The 20,070-nt window shown below is 37.5% G+C and overlaps 1 protein-coding gene across 4 annotated transcripts in view; it reads left to right on the top strand.

Moving 5' to 3' along the window:
* The window catches only part of LOC136866537 (RWD domain-containing protein 2A), a 126,772-nt gene that overhangs the window by 39,674 nt on the left and 67,028 nt on the right, over positions 1 to 20,070 (top strand). For 2 of the 4 annotated variants that reach the window (XR_011017946.1, XR_010859559.2), the window contains exon 4: positions 402 to 531. The exons of 1 other annotated variant lie outside the window; for it this stretch is intronic. Coding sequence is in view for 1 of the 3 variants with exons in the window: in XM_067143596.2 (XP_066999697.2) it covers positions 402 to 415 (14 nt within the window). In the remaining 2 variants the exon portion in view is untranslated. Of the gene's footprint in view, positions 1 to 401; positions 2,987 to 20,070 lie in introns of those variants that run through there. One more of the 4 variants, XM_067143596.2, reaches the window with a different exon arrangement.

Raw genomic sequence — 20,070 nt, forward strand, 5'->3', positions numbered from 1 at the left:
TTACTAATGTGGCATCCAATAACCATTCCATGTTTAAGTTGCTAAGCTCTCATGCTTCACCCATTCTTCAGGTATCTCTTAGCACTGAACAACAATGACTGGTCAAGCACCTTTTATATCAGCAGTTGCAGTGGGTTTCTTCCAGATGCTTTTGATCAGATAGTTATTGCACTGAATTGATGACGAATACTTGTGATCATTTTGGTCCTAGAAATAAACAGGATCTGTTTTCTATGTGGAGGATTGTCAAGGTTTTATGAAGTGTTGATTATTTTTTCATGCTGTAATTCAGTAGTTATACCGTCATATTTTCATGTACTATTAGAACTTTTCCTGACTCTTTAATAAAATGTTACAGTTTTCTTATGTTAAAATGGTGAAATCTATTCCATTTGTTTCAGCCAAAGCCAGATAGTTCTACTTTCCATATGCTACTCTTGGCTTGAAATACTCGGGAGGACTGTCTGCATTTAAGTGCCTGGGAGAGGCTGAAATGTAATTATTAACATGAAAAGGTTCATTTATTATCTGGTAAGCAATTTGGGAGGAAAATAAATGCTTTTTTTACAGTGTTAAAAAATTGCCAGTAACAAATTCAAAATTAAAAGCACTATTTTGATTTGTAGTATTTGATGCTGTAGCTGAAATCGTTCTGAGCTTGATTCCCATGGCACAGTTCTAACATAACAGTGTATTGATATGATTTGGGCAGACACATTGACTAAAAGTTCCGTAAAAGAGATCAGCAGTCCTCAACAAGCTAAAGAAGCATCTTGTTATTTTGCATGTAGAGCTGTCAATAATTGTAACTTTTTGTAGGTAATATCTGTAAGAAATAGAAATCTATAAGACTGGGAACTTGCCCCTGTGCAAGTTGTAATTACTTTTATGGCAGTGGAATTTATTTCTTCTGCTCGATCCCATTGTGATATTGCTTTGCCATTATCTCATGAAGTAGACAAAGGTTCTTTGAACTGTTTATGAAGACTGAGGTTAATTTTCTGAGATACCATTTCCATAGCATTATGAATTATTTTGTAGGTTTGTTGTGTATGGTTCATTATGAATTATAAGTTGTAAGCCATGTACAGATTCCATAAATGATTTTAAAACTATCCATAATGTAACTTCAGGAGAGAGATTTGTTTCTTGTACAACCTTCGTCAGAAAGTTTCGAGGCTGAGGTTGTGATTGTAATGAGATTTAACCACAGATACTTTGTCATCAGGTACCATGTGGCTGTGATTCTGCACAATTCTACTAAGTGGCAGGATGCAGCTTAGTAATGCAGGTGTTAACACTGTGACATTATAGTTATCTGGGTGGTTATAGAGCATGGATGTGAACATCAAGCAGCACTTGAGCATAAAATTCTGTGTGAAGTTAGGAAAGACTGCCATGGAAACCAGGAACTTTACTGAGCATTCTCCCTACCATTCACAAGACTTATATACCACTTAAACGCTGTTCATGATAATGACTGCTCATCGTGGACATGCTCGATAAGGTTTTCACGTGCATGCTGTCTTACCACCCAGGCAATAATACCGCTGCAGCATACACACCTGTGTTTTGAAGCCCCATCTTGCCACCTGGTGGAATTTCAGCCTAGAATCAGTTGAAGGTTGCAGGGTACCGTTCGACCTGCCGACAAAGTATCTCTAATTCTAATTAAAAAACATATTATGGAGAGAGCCATGGCCATGACCAAGGGAATGCTCGACATCAAGGACGTCAGAATCCTAAGTCTCCCTTCTGCCTTAAAACTCTTTGAAGCTAAAACCATTCCGACGCTATGTTATGGTATAGAAATCTTTTGGCAATATTACAGTGCAAAGGACCTCGAGAATCGGGAGAAAACAAGGACCCGTTTCTTTAATTTGTCTCTAGGACTGTTCAAATACACCCAATCAAGATCAGTATACGAATTTGCAAAAGAAACTTTCCTGATGGAGAACCTTTGAATAAGATTCTCACTCCCTTTCATGACCAACTGGGCAAAAACGTTGTGCAAGAAAGACGAGAGAAGAGGAAAACAATACGGCTGGAGTTTTATACCACAAATGCAATGCTAGATCGGTCATGAACAGGACCCAAACAAGACCTTTGTCATTTGACAATGGGATTAGTGGTGCATGGTTACCACCACAAAATATAACAAACAATCCATGAATCTCAACAGGACTGCGTTTGTGATCTCTGCAACCTGCCGTGTGACAGATATCATACAACCAACTGTAAAAAAACAAAAAGAACAAACTCAATCAGCTCCCATTGTAAGACATGATATTCTTTCTTTATGCACACTTGTGTGTAATTCTTACATTAAATTAATTCTAATTCTCATTAAAATTACAGCCTTGCTCTCAAAACATTCCGGACGAAGGTTGTATAGAAGACAGAATGTATTTTCAGTTGAATTGCCTTTCCATTTCATACATCCATAGTGAATTAAAAATGTAATTCAGCTTTTTTTTCTTTTTCTTTTCTTGTAAGCTTGCAAAAACATAGTGTTTTTTTTTTACCTTTATGTCAAGTGGGTCTTAACTATACAGTCATACTAATACTGATATTCTTTTTATTTATGACTTTTATTCAGCTTCTTTTATAATTGTTGTATTCTGGTTTTCCTGAGAGAAGAATAATATTTTTCTTGTTGTAGTGGAAAGAACCAGGGGCCTTAAAACTTTTCATCCGTGCATAACCGAATCTTTTAGACGGCTTTATTTGGCATATTTTAATTATATTGTATATTTTTGGGAACGTGTTTTCGAACATACTGACTGATTTTCTTTGATATTGGTACTCATTTTAAAAAGTTATACAGGATCAGTATACTAATTTATTTATTTAATGGAAAACTCATTAATATGTGTATTCAATACAAAATTGTAATTATTGACATTTTGTATTCTCCTTTATGAATGGCAAACACAATGTACTATATATTTGGTTGGAAATGAAATGATATTAAATACAAATTGAGTTTGAAAAAAAGAATTTCATTTGTAAAGAGAAACAGAGAAAGAGATATACCTGTGTATGTCCATATACAGAGTCAGCCAAAAAAAAATGTATACACTCCTTGTCAGACTGTATCTGGATATTGACATTGTCAATTGTTTTGAACTACCAGTATGTTGTAGTATTGTCTTTCGCCCAACAGTTGTCAGTACTTGCATCATGATAGCAGGAAAGCAAACTGGCTGAAGCACACTTGACGTTTGAGCAGCGAAAATGCATTCTGAAGTGGTTTATCAGATTTGATAATGCTGTTGAAGTGCAGCGTCAGTGGGGGAGGGAGTTTGAAACAGCATCTCCAATACACCTAACAGTAAAACATATTACTGATAAGTTTGAGACTCATGAAACAATTTGTGATATTCACAAAGGAAGATTGGGAAGAACGCGTACAGCTACTAGTCCTGCTTTGTCGGCTCTCGTATTGGAAAGGTTTGCTGTACTTCTCTACAGAAGTCTGCTATACAATGTGCACAGAAAGTGGGGATTAGCAGTACAAGTGTACGATGAATTTTGAAATCTGCTAAGTGCAAAGTTTACATCCCACAATTACTGCATACGCTTAATGATGACGATCCTGATCGTTGACTGCAATTTTGCAAATGGTATCAACAAATGGTAAGTCAAGGTGAACACTTTCTGACGAAGGTAGTGTGGTCTGATGAGGTCCAGTTTAAATTTAATGGAACAGTGAATCTATATAACAGTGTCTATTGGGCATTGGAAAATCCTCATGTTCTTATGAACAAGGCAGTTAGTCTCATCATTATCATCATTTCCTATTATCCAGCTGTAGCCGAGTAGGGGCAAATATGGTTCCTCTCCACTTTCTTCGGTCTTTCCACCAGTCCTCTTCCAACACTGTGTCCCAGTCCAGGTTTCTTTCTCTAATACTGCATTGGATTGTGTCCTTCCATCTCAATCATGGCCGTGTGCGGCCTCTCTTTATTTGCATTTCCATGACCTTTTTTGGCATTCTTTCCAAGAACTTCATTCCGGCTGCCTGTATTCGACTCTCATCCTTCTTTGTCATTGTCCAAGTTTCTGCTCCGTAAGTTGTTACGGGTACATAATACATCTTGTACATAGTTTCCCTTGCCTCCATTGGCACATCTTTGTCCCAAAGCATGTTTCTTACACTATGGCAGAAACAGCTTCCAGCTTGAATCCTCTTACTAATTTCTGCATCCAGTCAAGCATTCTCCATTAATTCACTCCCCAGGTATTTGAACATCTCCACTACTTCCAGGGGCTTGTCTGCAAGTCTAATGTGACCTTTCCCTTCTTTCTTCCTTCTAGTCATAACAAGAGTTTTACTCTTTCCTACACTTATTTTCAATCAGCATTCTTCGATCCTCCCATTCACCACATCTTCTTGAACATTCATGTCATCTTCTCCCCAAATCACAATATCATCTGCAAATAACAACATGTTCATTTCTCTTCCTCCATATGCTGCTTTTACTATTTCCATGATGTCATCCATTACTGTTGTTAACAGGATTGGTGATAGAACACTTCTCTGTCTCAGCCCACTGCAAATGACCTCAGCCTTTGTGGGTGAGGTTAACTTCCAAAAGTAACCAGGTGAACCTGACCCCCTACAGAGTGTGTCCCCAGGTGGCAGATAGGGGGCCCCTAAATATGTAGGGCTGGTTGAAATACCCAATACAACCCACGGACCAATATGTAGTGCAATTCCTGGGGGCTTTAAATACTGTTACACCCTCTCTCCAGGGGTCATAAATATGGATCTCCCCTTCCCTGGGTTATGGGTGAAGTCCTCAACGGCATCTGCGGCGGAGAAGATGAACTTCGGTATGGTGGAGATAGCGGAAGGGGCAAACCCGTAGCGTCTGTACTCCAGAGGAGCAGCTACAACAGGCTTCTGTCTCCATGTTAGGGGAAGCCTTAGTCTGAACCTGGCAGTAGGTATAAAATGCATTTGGGAATGGCGACCCCATCATAACAATAGCCTATATGGATAAAGCAGATATGTTGCCTCAGACAAGGCAGTCAGTCTACCAGGGGTAAATGTCTGGTGTAGACTGTCATGTACGGGCTTAGTAGGACACTTTTTCTTTGATGCTACTGTCACTGGGAAAGTGTTACGCACGTTAATTTTACCAGCTGTACGTGCGCTCTATGGGGCTGATGATGAGGTCTTCTACCAATAGGACAGGACACCACCACACTACCATGTAGTAATACGAACTTTCCTGGATGACAGTCTGCAGGGACATTGGATTGGACAAAGAGGGCCCATTGAGCTCCCTCCACGGTCGCCAGATCTTACCCCTACGGACTTTAACTTGTGGGGAACTGTGAAAGATCAAGTCTATTGATATAAGCCGCGCATGCTGGAGGCAACGTTGACCGGTGTAGTTGCGGCGGCTGCTCGTCATTCTGCAATGTGTCTGGCAGCCAATGGCGAACATTTTGAATATCTAATATAACCATATGCTTAACTGAAGCCAGTATTATATGTGTGATCAATATTTTAAATAAATATTAATAATAAAAAATCAATAGTTTTTGTTCAGTAAGGAGTGTATGCATTTTTCTGGCAGGCTCTATACAACTTCATCTGCATTAAAGCCAGAGTTAGAAGTTGGCTTTGAACACTGCCGATAACCTGTGATGGAGAAAGAACAAAATAATAATGATGTTATTGGTTTCATGTCCCACTAACTACTTTTTTTACATTTTTTTTGGAGATGGAGAGGTGGTAGAATTTTGTCCTCCAGGAGTTCTTTTATGTGCCAGTAAATCTACCAACATGAGGCTGATGTATTTGAACCCCTTCAAATACCACCATACTTAGCCAGGATTGAACCCATTAAGTTGGGCTGAGAAGGGCAGCACTCTACCCGTCTGAACTACTCAGCCTGACAAAGTACAAAATAAAAATAATTAGGCTGAGTTACAATTATCTGAGAATTATTTTACTTAGTTACAATTACAAATTGCTTTTCCAGCAAGTAATATTCCCAGAACACCGTCTTCAGGAAATTGCTGATGTATATATTTTTTTTTTTCATGGGCTGGAATTATATCAAAAATGAATATATATATGTGTGTGTGTCTCTCTCTCTCTCTCTCTCTCTCAGGGGTTTCCAATTTGTAGGGATCGAGGGGCACATTGGAAACCTTAGGCAAGATCGCAGGCCGCACTATAATAATGGGCCAATTTTCATAAAATTCTAAAAACCCAATATCTAGGGCACATTATGAGAGGTGAGACATACCAGCTATTACAACTTATCATTGAAGGTAAGATACAGGGGAAAAGGTCTTCTATAGGCAGGAGGAGGAATTCATGGCTGAAAGACATCTAAAGATGGCACAACTGCACTTCAAAAGATGCTTTCCATGCTGCAACATCACGTTCGGAGCTGGCTATGTGGACCGCCAACCTCCGCTAGGAGAAGGCGCCTCAAGAAGAACAATTGCATAAAAGAGTGAAATTAAAAATAAATACTATTATACCCAGGACAATTGAATTTGGAAGAAGAGCACAAAACAATGTCAGTTCATTTGAATTTTTTGACAAATGACAAAATAAACCAACCTAAAGACAAACTGAAACGAATATAGTTAAAACAAAATTGTGGGAGTAGTGTGAAGGGAACTATGATATTCAGTTGCAAGAGCCTATAATCTCAGCACTGCACTGTGTACCAGCCAGTACTACCAATGAGGGAAGAACAAAGATTTGAAACCACTTCTTACACCAATGGCAGTTAAAGTATTGCTTGGTATTGATAGCATGGTATGTTGCATAAAATGTCCACAGTAAGATTGGTATGGACCCCATAGCCATTTTTATAATGGTTAAGACCCAGCACTGGCATTTGTGAGGGCTCATTTTCCACTGAAGTTTGGATTTGAATTCTTTAAATAAAAAAAAATCTATTCAGGCTAAGTGAATACTTAAAAACACAAAATAATATTAAGAATGAATTAATTCTGACTTGGGTCTAAAAAGGGTATAAAATGAATACATTTTTTGAACGAGCTATAAAAAAAAATTTGTTAATTTTCTTTAGATTTCTTTCTTTTAAAAGCCTTCGCGGGCCGCAAAAATTGCTTCCCCATTTGGAAACCCTTGGTATAGACGTTAAGTGGCAATCTTCACTAAGTGAGACTAAACATAATACCTTGGAACTTTCAAAATATTGTTCCCAAGCAAAGTTTGCATTTCATACTCATGTTCGCATTGTTTTGACGGCCAACTAATTCAAAATATCCATTTATCTTTGTCTTTTCTTCCTTTTTCCTGTACTTATCTGCCTTTTGTCTTATATTACACTTAATCCTAATCAAGAGTAAAGATCTGTCAAATTTGCCCCTCAGTGAGTGTTAATGCCCATCCTCCTGGTGAAGATGGGAAGTAGAAACAGGGGCTTAGAAAAACTTTTGAGACCACATTGGTAGGGACCTGCGTTTTTTGCATTTGCGATAACACAGACTTTTTAAAAATATTTCCTAAAATGCTTGGGAAACAGTTACCTATACATAACATTATTAACAATTTGAAAGTTGGACAAATTTATTTCGTGAAATAAAATGAAATGAGACAATAACGGTAATATGTCAACTTTATAAATTTTATATGCATAAGTGTTTAGTCCAGTACTCATCATTAACAGAAATATCGATTCAGCACTAGTGGAAAAAGTGAAGTCTATTACATTCTTTAAAAATGAGAATGATTCAGTGATCACAAAAGGGTACAGTGAACTTCAAGAACAAATCAATCTGATCGAGAGATGAAAAGATAAATATTGTGAAAGTTCTGATTAGTTTGCTTGACAGTCATCCTGGGTTTAGTGGCAGAACTCTCCAGTCAGTGTGGTAACTGTGTGCTAAGGTTGACTGTGAACGTCTCTCTTCTTGCTACTCAGGAGTTTTGAGTGACTTGCATTGCAACAGGAAAGTGACAACATTCTCCTTTGACAGTTAGAAAAAAAATAATGAATTTTTCTTTCATATTATGCCTTCTTCAGTGATAATTGAATGATAAAAATGTGTGTGTCTCTTTGAATAAAACTACATATTGTTCTTCAGTAATTTATTTATATGAAAAAATACGTTTAAAATCCCAAAATATGATAACGTGATTAAAAATAATGCAAAATTCTAAAAGAAATAACATGAAATTCTTCACCTTCTTTGTGAGTGTAAAGTGGAAAGTCATATTTTTAATTGTTGTGTTTACTTTTTTCTTATATAAATTATAAACAGGAGAGTTTTCCACCTATTCAATACATATTTGTATTTACAATGTTATTTACATTACATGGGACTAGTTTCAATCCTACTCCGGGTCATCATCAGGCATATTTAAACATACACAATATTTGACGAAATCCTAAAACATGTTTCTAAGCAGTAAGAACCTTACGAATATATAATTTACAGCATGATGTGTGGTTGAATTAGGCAAGGTGCTATGGCACTCAAAATGTTGCAAATGAAAGTGAAATATTACGAGTGATATAGGTGAGCAGTATATAATACAAGTACACTAAACACGCTAAAAAGTCTGGGTATAAAAGTACAAATGAGATGATCTGTGTTGTAGGTCAATTTCAGTATGATTTTAGACCCATGGTGTAACGGATGGAATTCAGTAGGTCCGGGTAATACATAACGGTTGTGGACCGAGTGCTAAGGTACTAAGAATGAACACAATATATACATAACATGACACATATAACAAACGTATACAAGTATGTACAATGTTTGAGTAACAAATGTGTGGATGATACTCTCTAGAAGAATCTTTTGGCTTTTCTCGATTTTAATAGGTCCAATTTGAATCGAGAGTTCCACCCATTAATATCACCACGCGCAACGTCTACTTTCTTCTCAAGAAGAATTCTAAAACTTCATATACAGTCTGCACAATTTCAACAATCAACCATGCAACCCAACATAGCTTGGTTACTTAATATACCAAGTATCAAATTTTCTGCTTAAGTTGATACACTGTATAATCAACTCTTCACAGATTCTTCTAGAGGGTATCATCTACACATTTGTTACTCAAGCATTGTACATACTTGTATACTTTTATTATATGTGTCATGTTATATAGTGTTCATTCTTAGTACCTTAGCACTCGGTCCACAACCGTTATGTATTACCAGGACCTACTGTATTCCATCTGTTACACCATGTGTCTAAAATCATACTGAAATTGACCTACAACACAGAGCATCTCATTTGTACTTTTATACCCAGACTTTTTAGCGTGTTTAGTGTACTTGTATTATATATTGCTCACCTATGTCACTCGTCCTCCCCTGCGAACCGTGTGACCTTGCCGCGGTGGGGAGGCTTGCGTGTCCCAATGAAGCAGATAGCCGAGCTGCAGGTGCAACCACATCAGATGGGTATCTGTTGAGAGACCAGACTTAAGGAATGGTTCATCCAAAGGGGGGTAGCAGCCTTTCTGAAGTTGCAAGGGCAGAAGTCTGGATGATTGACTGATATGGCCTTGTAATAATACTCAACATGGCTTAGCTGTGTTGATACTACTACATGGCTGAAAGCAACGGGAAACTACAGCCGTAACTAACTCCTGAGGACATCCAGCTCTCTCTGTATGAATGATGTACTGATGATGGCTTCCTCCCGGGTAAAATATTCCAGAGGTAAACTAGTCCCCCGTTCGGATCTCCAGGTGGGGACTACACGAGAGGGGGCGATCATCAGGAAGGTGGATACTAACATTCTGCGAATCGGAGCGTGGAATGTTAGAAGTTTGAATCGTTGTGGTAGGTTAGAGAATCTGAAAATGGAGATGGATAGACTAAAGTTAGATGTAGTTGGTATAAGTGAACTACGTTGGCATGAAGGACAGGATTTTTGGTCAGGCAACTACCGAATTATCAACACGAAATCAAACATGGGAAATGTAGGAGTTGGTTTAATAATTAATAAGTAATAATAATAATAATAACTTAAATGTTTCCACCTTTTCAATACAAAATATTCACAAGATTACAAAATTATACGGTACTAGTTTCGACCCATCTAGGGGTCATCATCAGCCGTATTGGAGCAAAGATCATTTGTGGCGAAATCCTAAGACAATATTATTTTAAAGAATAACAAGTGAAATGAGATGTTATGGTAATAGTTAATAATACAAGGAATATTACCATAACATCTCATTTCACTTGTTGTTCTTTAAAATAATATTGTCTTAGGATTTCGCCACAAATGATCTTTGCTCCAATACGGCTGATGATGACCCCTAGATGGGTCGAAACTAGTACCGTATAATTTTGTAATCTTGTGAATATATTGTATTGAAAAGGTGGAAACATTTAAGTTATTATTATTATTATTACTTATATATTGTTCAATACGGACCAAAAACATGAAATTCATAACCATCAATAATAATTAATAAGAAAATAGGGCAGTGGGTAAGCTAATACGACCAGCATAGTGAAAGAATTATTGTCGTCAAGATAGACACCAAACCAATGCTCACCACAATAGTGCAGGTCTATATGCCTACTAGTACAGTGGATGAAGAGGAAATCGAAAGAATATATGAAGAGATAGAAGATTTAATACAATATATAAAAGGTGACGAGAATCTAATTGTGATGGGAGACTGGAATGCAGTGGTAGGCCAAGGAAGAGAAGGTAATACAGTAGGAGAATTTGGATTGGGACAAAGGAACGAAAGAGGAACTCGGCTGGTTGAATTCTGCACTGATCATAATTTAGTCCTTGCCAATACTTGGTTCAAACACCACAAACGACGGCTGTATATGTGGACGAGACCTGGAGACACTGGAAGGTATCAAATAGACTTCATTATGATTAGGCAGAGATTCAGAAACCAGGTGTTGGACTGCAGAGATTCAGAAACCAGGTGTTGGACTGCAAAACTTTCCCAGGAGCAGATGTGGACTCTGACCATAACTTGTTGGTTATGAAATGCCATCTGAAGTTGAAGAAAGGAAAGAATGCAAAACGATGGGATCTAGACAAGTTGAAAGAAAAGAGTGTGAGAGATTGTTTCAAGGAACATGTTGCACAAGGGCTAAATGAGAAGGCTGAAGGAAACACAGTAGAGGAAGAGTGGATAGTCATGAAAAATGAAGTCAGTAGGGCTGCTGAAGAGATGTTAGGAAGGAAGAAAAGATCAACTAAGAATCAGTGGATAACTCAGGAGATACTAGACCTGATTGATGAACGACAAAAATACAAGAATGCTAGAAATGAAGAGGGCAGAAAAAAATACAGGCGATTAAAGAATCAAGTGGATAGAAAGTGCAAGGTAGCTAAGGAAGAATGGCTGAAGGAGAAGTGCAAAGATGTCGAAGGTTGTATGGTCTTGGGAAAGGTAGATGCTGCATACAGGAAAATCAACAAAACCTTTGGAGAAAGGAAATCTAGGTGTATGAATATTAAGAGCTCAGATGGAAAGCTCCTTCTAGGGAAAGAAGAAAAAGCAGAAAGATGGCAAGAACATATCCAACAGTTGTATCAAGGTAAAGATGTAGATAATTTTGTTCTGGAACAAGAAGAGGCTGTTGATGCTGATGAAATGGGAGACCCAATTTTGAGGTCAGAGTTTGACAGAGCTCTGAGAGACCTAAATAAGAACAGGGCACCTGGCATTGATGATATTCCCTCTGAATTACTGACTGCCTTAGGAGAAAGCAGCATGACAAGGTTATTCCATTTAGTGTGTAAGATGTATGAGACAGGAGAAGTCCCATCCGATTTTCGGCAGAATGTTGTTATACCTACTCCCAAGAAAGCCGGTGCTGACAGGTGTGAAAACTACCGCACCATTAGTTTAGTATCTCATGCCTGCAAAATTTTAACACTATTATTTACAGAAGAATGGAAAAACAATTTGAAGCTAAGTTGGGAGAAGATCAATTTGGCTTCAGAAGAAATGTAGGAACTCGTGAAGCAATCCTGACTTTACGTCTGATCTTAGAGGATCGAATCAAGAAGGACAAGCCCACGTACATGGCATTCGTAGGTCTAGAAAAGGCATTCGATAATATTGATTGGACCAAGCTATTTACGATTCTGAAGGTGATTGGGATCAGATACCGAGAACGAAGAATTATTTACAATCTATATAAAAATCAGTCTGCAGTTATAAGAATCGAGGGCTTTGAAAAAGAAGCAGCAATCCAGAAAGGAGTGAGGCAAGGCTGCAGTTTGTCCCCCCTCCTTTTCAATGTTTACATAGAACAGGCAGTAAAGGAAATCAAAGAGGAATTTGGAAAAGGAATCACAATCCAAGGAGAGGAAATCAAAACCTTGAGATTTGCCAATGATATTGTTATTTTATCTGAGACTGTAGAAGATCTCGAGAAGCTGCTGAATGGTATGGACAAAGTCTTGGGTAAGGAGTACAAGATGAAAATAAATAAGTCCAAAACAAAAGTAATGGAGTGCAGTCGAACAAAGGCAGGTGATGCAGGAAATATTAGATTAGGAAATGAAGTCTTAAAGGAAGTAGATGAATATTGTTATTTGGGTAGTAAAATAACTAACAATGACAGAAGTAAGGAGGACATAAAATGCAGACTAGCACAAGCAAGGAAGAGCTTTCTTAAGAAAAGAAATTTGCTCACTTCAAACATTGATATAGGAATTAGAAAGATGTTTTTGAAGACTTTCGTGTGGAGCGTGCCATTGTATGGAAGTGAAACATGGACAATAACTAGCTCAGAAAGAAAGAGAATAGAAGCTTTTGAAATGTGGTGTTACAGAAGAATGCTGAAGGTGAGATGGATAGATCAAATCACGAATGAAGAGGTACTGAATCGAATAGGTGAGAGGAGATCGATTTGGCTAAATTTGACAAGAAGAAGAGATAGAATGGTAGGACACATCTTAAGACACCCAGGACTTGTGCAGTTGGTTTTTGAAGGAAGTGTAGGTGGTAAGAACGGTAGGGGTAGACCAAGGTGTGAATATGACAAACAGATTAGAGTAGATGTAGGATGCAGTAGTTACATAGAAATGAAAAGGTTAGCACAGGACAGGATGGCATGGAGAGCTGCATCAAAGCAGTCTATGGACTGATGACTCGAACAACAATGTCACTAGTAATATTTCACTCTCATTTGCAACATTTTGAGTGCCATAACACCTTGCTTAATTCAACCACACATCATATTGTAAGTTATATATTCATAAGGTTCTTACTACTTAGAAACATGTTTTAGGATTTCGTCAAATATTGTGTATGTTTTAATATGGCTGATGATGACCCCGAGTAGGGTTGAAACTAGTCCCATGTAATGTAAATAACATTGTAAATACAACTATGTATTGAATAGATGGAAAACTCTCTTGTTTATAATTTATATGTTATCTCAGTTCAAAACGGACCAACAACATGAAGTTCATAACCCTTGATACTTGTTTCTTATCCATAGTGTCATCTGGTGTAAGGTCAATTTCTTTTATCCATCTGCATCTAGTTGTAATATTTTTTGAAGCAAGATTGTATTGGACTAGCTGTTTCAGAAGTCGCCTGTCTACTGGGTGAATCAAATATAAACCAGAATTACTTTTTACAATTTTACTGAATCCACCAACAAATACACAAGCATAACATTTTTCTACACATTTTGACACACATTTTTGCCACCGAATTGGCAACTTTTTGATGGCATCCTCGAAAAAAGAAAAAGAACATGTGTGCAGACAATAGCGCACATAATCCTCTACTGCTGTATCATCATTATTGCCAAGCTAAGCCCAGGCAGTGAGCGAGAGATCCCAAGGGGGACTGTTCATTCATGGCTTTCTGTTTCTAGAGGCATTTAAGGGAATAGGGGTGACAACCAAGAAAAAAAAATTTAAAACAACATTCTGACATTTATTAACATAAGCATTCATTAAACAAACAAAACATCCTTGCTGGTGTTGAATACATTATTTCTTTCATGTTGTCTTGTCCTCCAGTATTAAATTACAACAACAAAATTAATCTTCATCCTTCCAGTCACAACGGTGAGGCTCTGAAAGTAGATCATGAGGAGGATTAGGCCTTTACTGCCTTTAAAGATTGTAAATGAAAGTATAGCTTTAGCCTCCTGCAATTTACAAATATATTTACAAAAGAAATCAGCTGGCAGTCGTCTACTTTCCAGTAACAAACAAAAATTAAACTAGTCTTCCTTTTAATTCATTAGAACTTCAGCACATGGTAACTGTTTGCTAATAACCAATTACGTTGCTAAAGGTAAGTAACACTCGCTAAATGCATGTAGAAATTCTACTATTACATCTGAGTCAACTCCAAAGTCTTAATGAATTAATTATTGTTATTATTAATAATTTTCAAAAAATTATCTCTTATATTCCATCAGATAACTCTCACTCTGATCATGACACACTTGTCAAATTAATTAATTAATTAATTAATTAATCATTCAATTATTATCATTGTTACTCGTTATCACCTTCGCTCAAATTAATTATTTCATTTGTAGACATTTAATCTTTACTTGCACAGTACTTTAAGTTTAGAAATTAGAAATTCTTCGGAAAATTAATTATAAATGCATTGAAAAATGTTATTATAACCACGTGTGAATAAATGGACTTAGTAATAAATTACTTGCCCTTGCTGAAAATGAACTAGACGATCTTTTGTCTAAATCAGCATTAAATAAAAATGAAATCCTAATCTAGTCATACTTGATGTTATTATCAGCAAATTGTTCCTTTAATTACATTTTTAACCCGGTCTCCTATTTTAATTTATTATTTTAGCGATTATTAGGTCTATCAGTCCTTCTAAAATATCATGAAATTAGATGACACGATCCTAAAGAATTGCAAGTGAGATTAGATGACACTCAATTCCATACTATTTTACAAAATTAAGTACAATTCCATATTACGAAAATTCAAGTATCACACGTAAGCAAGAGAAATTTATCGCGTGGTTCAGTTGATTTTTAACATATCTAAGTCCTGCATTTGAAAATTCATTCAAAGAACTACTACAACAACTAGTCCCATAGATCTCAAATTCCAGTCACACACATGTAACTCAACTACCATGACACCATGAGAATGAAAATTGAAATAATTCAAACTACTGCAAAAACTATTAGAACTATGATCTAGGGAAGAAAGATCATCTAGTTTTACATAGATGAGAAAGATATCAAATAATTAAGAATGGTACTCAATTGTTAGCTGCAGTTCGATTTCAGGTTGAAGTCCGTCATTCCGGCATTTTCCCGTCGGTCACCTTTCTCCAGCCAGAAATGCCTTACATGTTTAGTAAGTCATGGAAACACAGCAATAGACGTCCCACGATGAAATTTCGCTGAATCTTGTGGAAGAAGGATCCATCTTGAGGTTCACCACAGCGATCTCATGGGTTGAGTCTTCGCCACGTGCCAGTAATGTTAGACTGCAACTGAGACAATAAATATTAAAATTTTCACACACCAGTCGGATGTTAAATGTTCTCGTGGAGAAATGAACTTAACTTAGATCCATTAATTTTGCAGTACACTTCGTGAGCTTTATCGTAAATCACTGTAGGAAGTTATCAGAGTAGCCTTCCGTCTACACGACTGAATTTATTTCCACGTGGTCCTGTAGCACAGCGCAGAATAATCAGAGAATCTGCAGAGCAGAAGAGTAGAGTTCAGAGTAGCAGAGCAGAGAAGGATTTAATGCAAACACGAGGTTTTATAGCTTTAGCTCGGGAGGTGTGTCGTTTCTGAAGACGATCATTGGTTCAAGGTCTCTTGTAATTGGTCATGACTGTTCTGGAAGCTTGTCACCTCGCTGCTTGCTTGGTAATGTCCTCATTTACCACCTTAATTGTTTTGTTACGTACTAGCAACTTTGCATGGGAGCAGTTATGAATTTAAGGCGATGTGTTACTTTTAACCAAGCACTTATAACATTTGCTTGTATAGAAGATTATAGCAGTCACCATTTCGGAAGACTCTTGACCTGGTGTACGCATTGGCAAATCATGTGACATTCAACCAATAGCATGCAGTATTGACCTGGTGACTGCTCTGTAAGGTGCTGGTTCGAATTTCAGTGATCTATTTCCACTTTGTCAGTTTTAAGTGCTTTGTTGTTTGGAGTGTTGTGGTGTTATTGTTTATCAACTGTGAGATGGCATAAGAGAGTAAACGGCATACAGTATTACATAGACAAGTGTGAGAGATAATTTAGAGGGTGCATAGCTACTTCCTGCTTGAGAAGGAAAATGGCGGACCAGTGGACAATGTTGCCAAAGTTCAGAAGGGTGTAGCACGTGCTTGTGAAGTAAGGCTGAGAACTGTCAAGAGGATTGTCGACTCGTTTATTAAAATACAACATTGATCTATAAAACAAAGCATCAAGATTGACATATGTTTCTTTTTAACCTGGAGCTTTAGGGTTGACTTTTCTTACTTATCATTTTAAGGGCTTATTTGTCTCCATATTTTGGGGATGTTTAGAACCATCACATCCTCACCTTAGTTCTGAGTGACAGATGCTGTGATTCAAGAATCATATAAACCAGATAGTAAGCCCACGATTTGCTGCTTGTACTCGTGTTGGATATCAAAATGTAAAAAACATTGAATTATTAATGTACATATGCCACTGGACTTCAGAATGTCTCCAGATAATACACACCATTGTTTTCATTGTTTAAATTTGTAGTAATTGTTTTTGAATCACCTGTTAGTTTTTCCCTTTCCATTTTGATTTTTTCAACAGTCTGGAATAAACCTAGCCCGAAATATAATTTTCATCCAAGTTTGTCCATACTCGGTATTTGGACCCGCAAAGCTCATCCTAAGTAATATAAAAAGGTTTACGTTCTCATCGGTACACATCAGCGGGTAAGGAAAGGATGGGTCTGTAACTTGAGACTCTGCTAGGATGGGTCTGTAACTTGAGACTCTGCTGAGAAAATCTCAGTTGCTGTTTAGTCTCTCCCCTTTGGCTCCGAATCTTTCCCCAAATTCGCGACCGCCATCTAATAGTGTCATTAGTCTATTCTTCTTCTTTGTTCATATAGGCCTTCTTAAGACCACGTTATTTCAGCTGTCTTCTCTGGGCTTTGATCTTTGCCCAGTGCTCTTTCAAATGGAAAATTCTAAATTCCCATGGAGGGAATTAGATATTTTTCACCAATAGAGCATGTCAAAAATGTAAAAAACATATCAGATGTAAAGCTTTTCAGGCGTTTGTTCTATTAACCAGCGTTTCGTCTTAGGTATGACACTAGACTCATCAGAGTGGGATGTGTCAGACCCTACCCACTAACGCTGGGGTGTATGCTCTTTCATTCGTTGCTGGTGTTGCTCTTTTTTTTTTTTTTTTTTCCTCCGTCCACGTCTTTCCCGTCTTCAACTTTGGCCTTTCTTGAAAATCCTGATGGTCTTTTAGTTTCCTCCTGAGTGGGTTGCTTTCTTGTATCTCCTGTAGTTCTCTTTCCACTCCTAGAACTAAGTTGACTGGGTCTTCTTATCTTTAAAATAGGTAAAGATCTGGTTCGATAAACGTGTGGGTTTCATTCTTAGCAGGTGGCCTTAAATGCAATTCTCCTCCGCATGACATCAGAGGTCTTCTGGACGTGAGTATACAGCTCATAGTTATGCCAACGTCTATATATATCTTTATCTTTAATTGGGCCAAAATTTTCCTTACGATATTTCTTTCTTTAATTTCTAGTTTTCCTTACAGGCCTTTCTTCTTCATAGCAAAGCATTCCACTGCATACATAGCCTCTGGTCTTATGGCAGTGCAATAATGTCTGAGTTTTCCATTCAAGGATATGGACGTTTTGTTGTAAACATGTTTGGTCAGTTGATAAGCCATTTCCATTTTATTCATGCGCGACGCGAAAGATTCTTTTTCAGAGATGTTTGGTTCTTTCCACTCGCCAAGATATTTAAACTTATCTGTCCGTTTGATTGCCCCCTGGTTTACTTTTAGCTTTCTTGGTGCTGGCTTGATGTTAGTTATGAATTGCGGTTTCTCCAAAGAGATCTGGAGGCCTTCTTTTTCCATCTGTGTGTTGAGGTGATTAATTTGCTTTGTAGCCATGTCTAAAGAATCAGTACCGGGCAAGTTGGCCATGTGGTTAGGAGTGCGCAGCTGTGAACTCACATCCGGGAGATAGTGGGTTCTAACCCCACCGTCGGCAGCCCTGAAAATGGTTTTCCATGATTTCCCATTTTCACACCAGGCAAATGCTGGGGCTGTACCTTAATTAAGGCCACGGCCGCTTCTTCCCATTTCTAGGCCTTTCCTGTCCCACCGTCGCCATAAAACCTATCTGTGTCGGTGCGACATAAAACAACTAGCAAAAAAAAATAATCAGAGAAAATTGCTAGATCATCTGCAAAAGCTAGGCAATCAATTGAAAAGTTCATGTTCTTGTAACCCAATCTCACACCATTTTGTAGCCCATCGTTGATCATTTCTTTGCGCCACTTATGGATGACTCTTTCAAGGATGCAATTGAAGAGCAGCCGCGAGAGCCCATCTCCCTGCCTGACTCCTTTCTTTATCTTGATAGCATCTGAAATTCCTCCTCTGAACTTAACTCTCGATGTTTTGTTAGCTAGGGCCTGTTCCAATTATTGATCTAGTTTTGTTACCCAAGCCAAATTCCTTTAGGACTTGAATAAGAGTCATAGGTCTTCTTGAAGTCGACGAAGGTCACCACAAATTTCTTGTTCTGTAGTTTCAGATATGATAGGATATATTTCAGATTCATAATTTGCTTGGCACATGAGTGCTCTTTTCTGAACCCTCCTTGGTACTCTCCCAGTTGTGGATCCAGTTTTTGTTCTGCCCTAATCTGCAAAGCTTTTGAGAGAATTTTATAAGATACCAATAGGAGGGAAATGCCACAGTAATTGTTGACATCCGTTTTGTCCCCTTTCATGTGGAAGTTTCTCGGTTTCCCAAATCTTGTTAATGATGTCAGTCAATTTATCAATAATTTTGTCACCAGCATACCTTCACAATTCAGCAGTTATCGAGTCCTCACCTGATGCTTTGTTGTTTTTAAGAGACTGAATAATCTATTTGATTTCTTCTTTTTCTGGGTGGACATGTATGTTATCTTCTAATGAGAAAGTGGATATTGGAATTTCACAATTGAGAAAAGATTCAAAGTACTTTGTTAGAATCTGGCAGTTATCTTTGTCACTGTAAACTAGTTTCCAATCCAAGTTTTTGAAGTGTAAGCTTGTTGTATTATACTTGTTTAGATTGTGTTTGAAGGTTCTGTAAAAGTCCCGTGTGTTGTTTCTCTGGAAATCTTGTTCAATCTGTTTAGTTGATTCTTGTTGTAGGCACGTTTTACTTTGCGAACAGATTTTGCAGTGGATTGTCACTCGTTCACAAAGTTTTCCCAGTTATCTTGGTTCTTTTCTGAATTCCATTAGTCTATTATTATTCCTCATATAATTTATTTGATAGAGAATGTTGCTGCAAGGAGGAAGATACTTATTACTTAATACTGCTTATTGTAGATGCTTAGCATGCTAAAATAATAATAATAATAATAATAATAATAATAATAATAAATAATAATTATTAATTAGCCGGGCTGAGTGGCTCAAGACGGTTAAGGCGCTGGCCTTCTGACCCCAACGTGGCAGGTTCGATCCTGGCTCAGTCCGGTGGTATTTGAAGGTGCTCAAATACGTCAGCCTCGTGTCGGTAGATTTACTGGCACGTAAAAGAACTCCCGCGGGACTAAATTCCGGCACCTCGGCGTCTCCGAAGACCAAAAAGTAGTTAGTGGGACGTAAAACAAATAACATTATTATTATTAATTATTAATTAATAATAAATTATTATTATTATTATTATTATTATTATTATTATTATTATTATTATTATTATTATTATTATTATTATTATTAACAAGACACCAATTCAGGATTTGCCTGAAGTAGGTTGGGAAAGGTCTGACACAGAACAGAATTGGCACTAAAACTCACCATGGACTGAGTTCGAACCAGTCAATCTTACTTTCAAGAAAACTCT

This window comes from Anabrus simplex, chromosome 3 (assembly GCF_040414725.1).
Source record: "Anabrus simplex isolate iqAnaSimp1 chromosome 3, ASM4041472v1, whole genome shotgun sequence".
In the NCBI taxonomy this organism is placed as follows: Eukaryota; Metazoa; Arthropoda; class Insecta; order Orthoptera; family Tettigoniidae; genus Anabrus; species Anabrus simplex.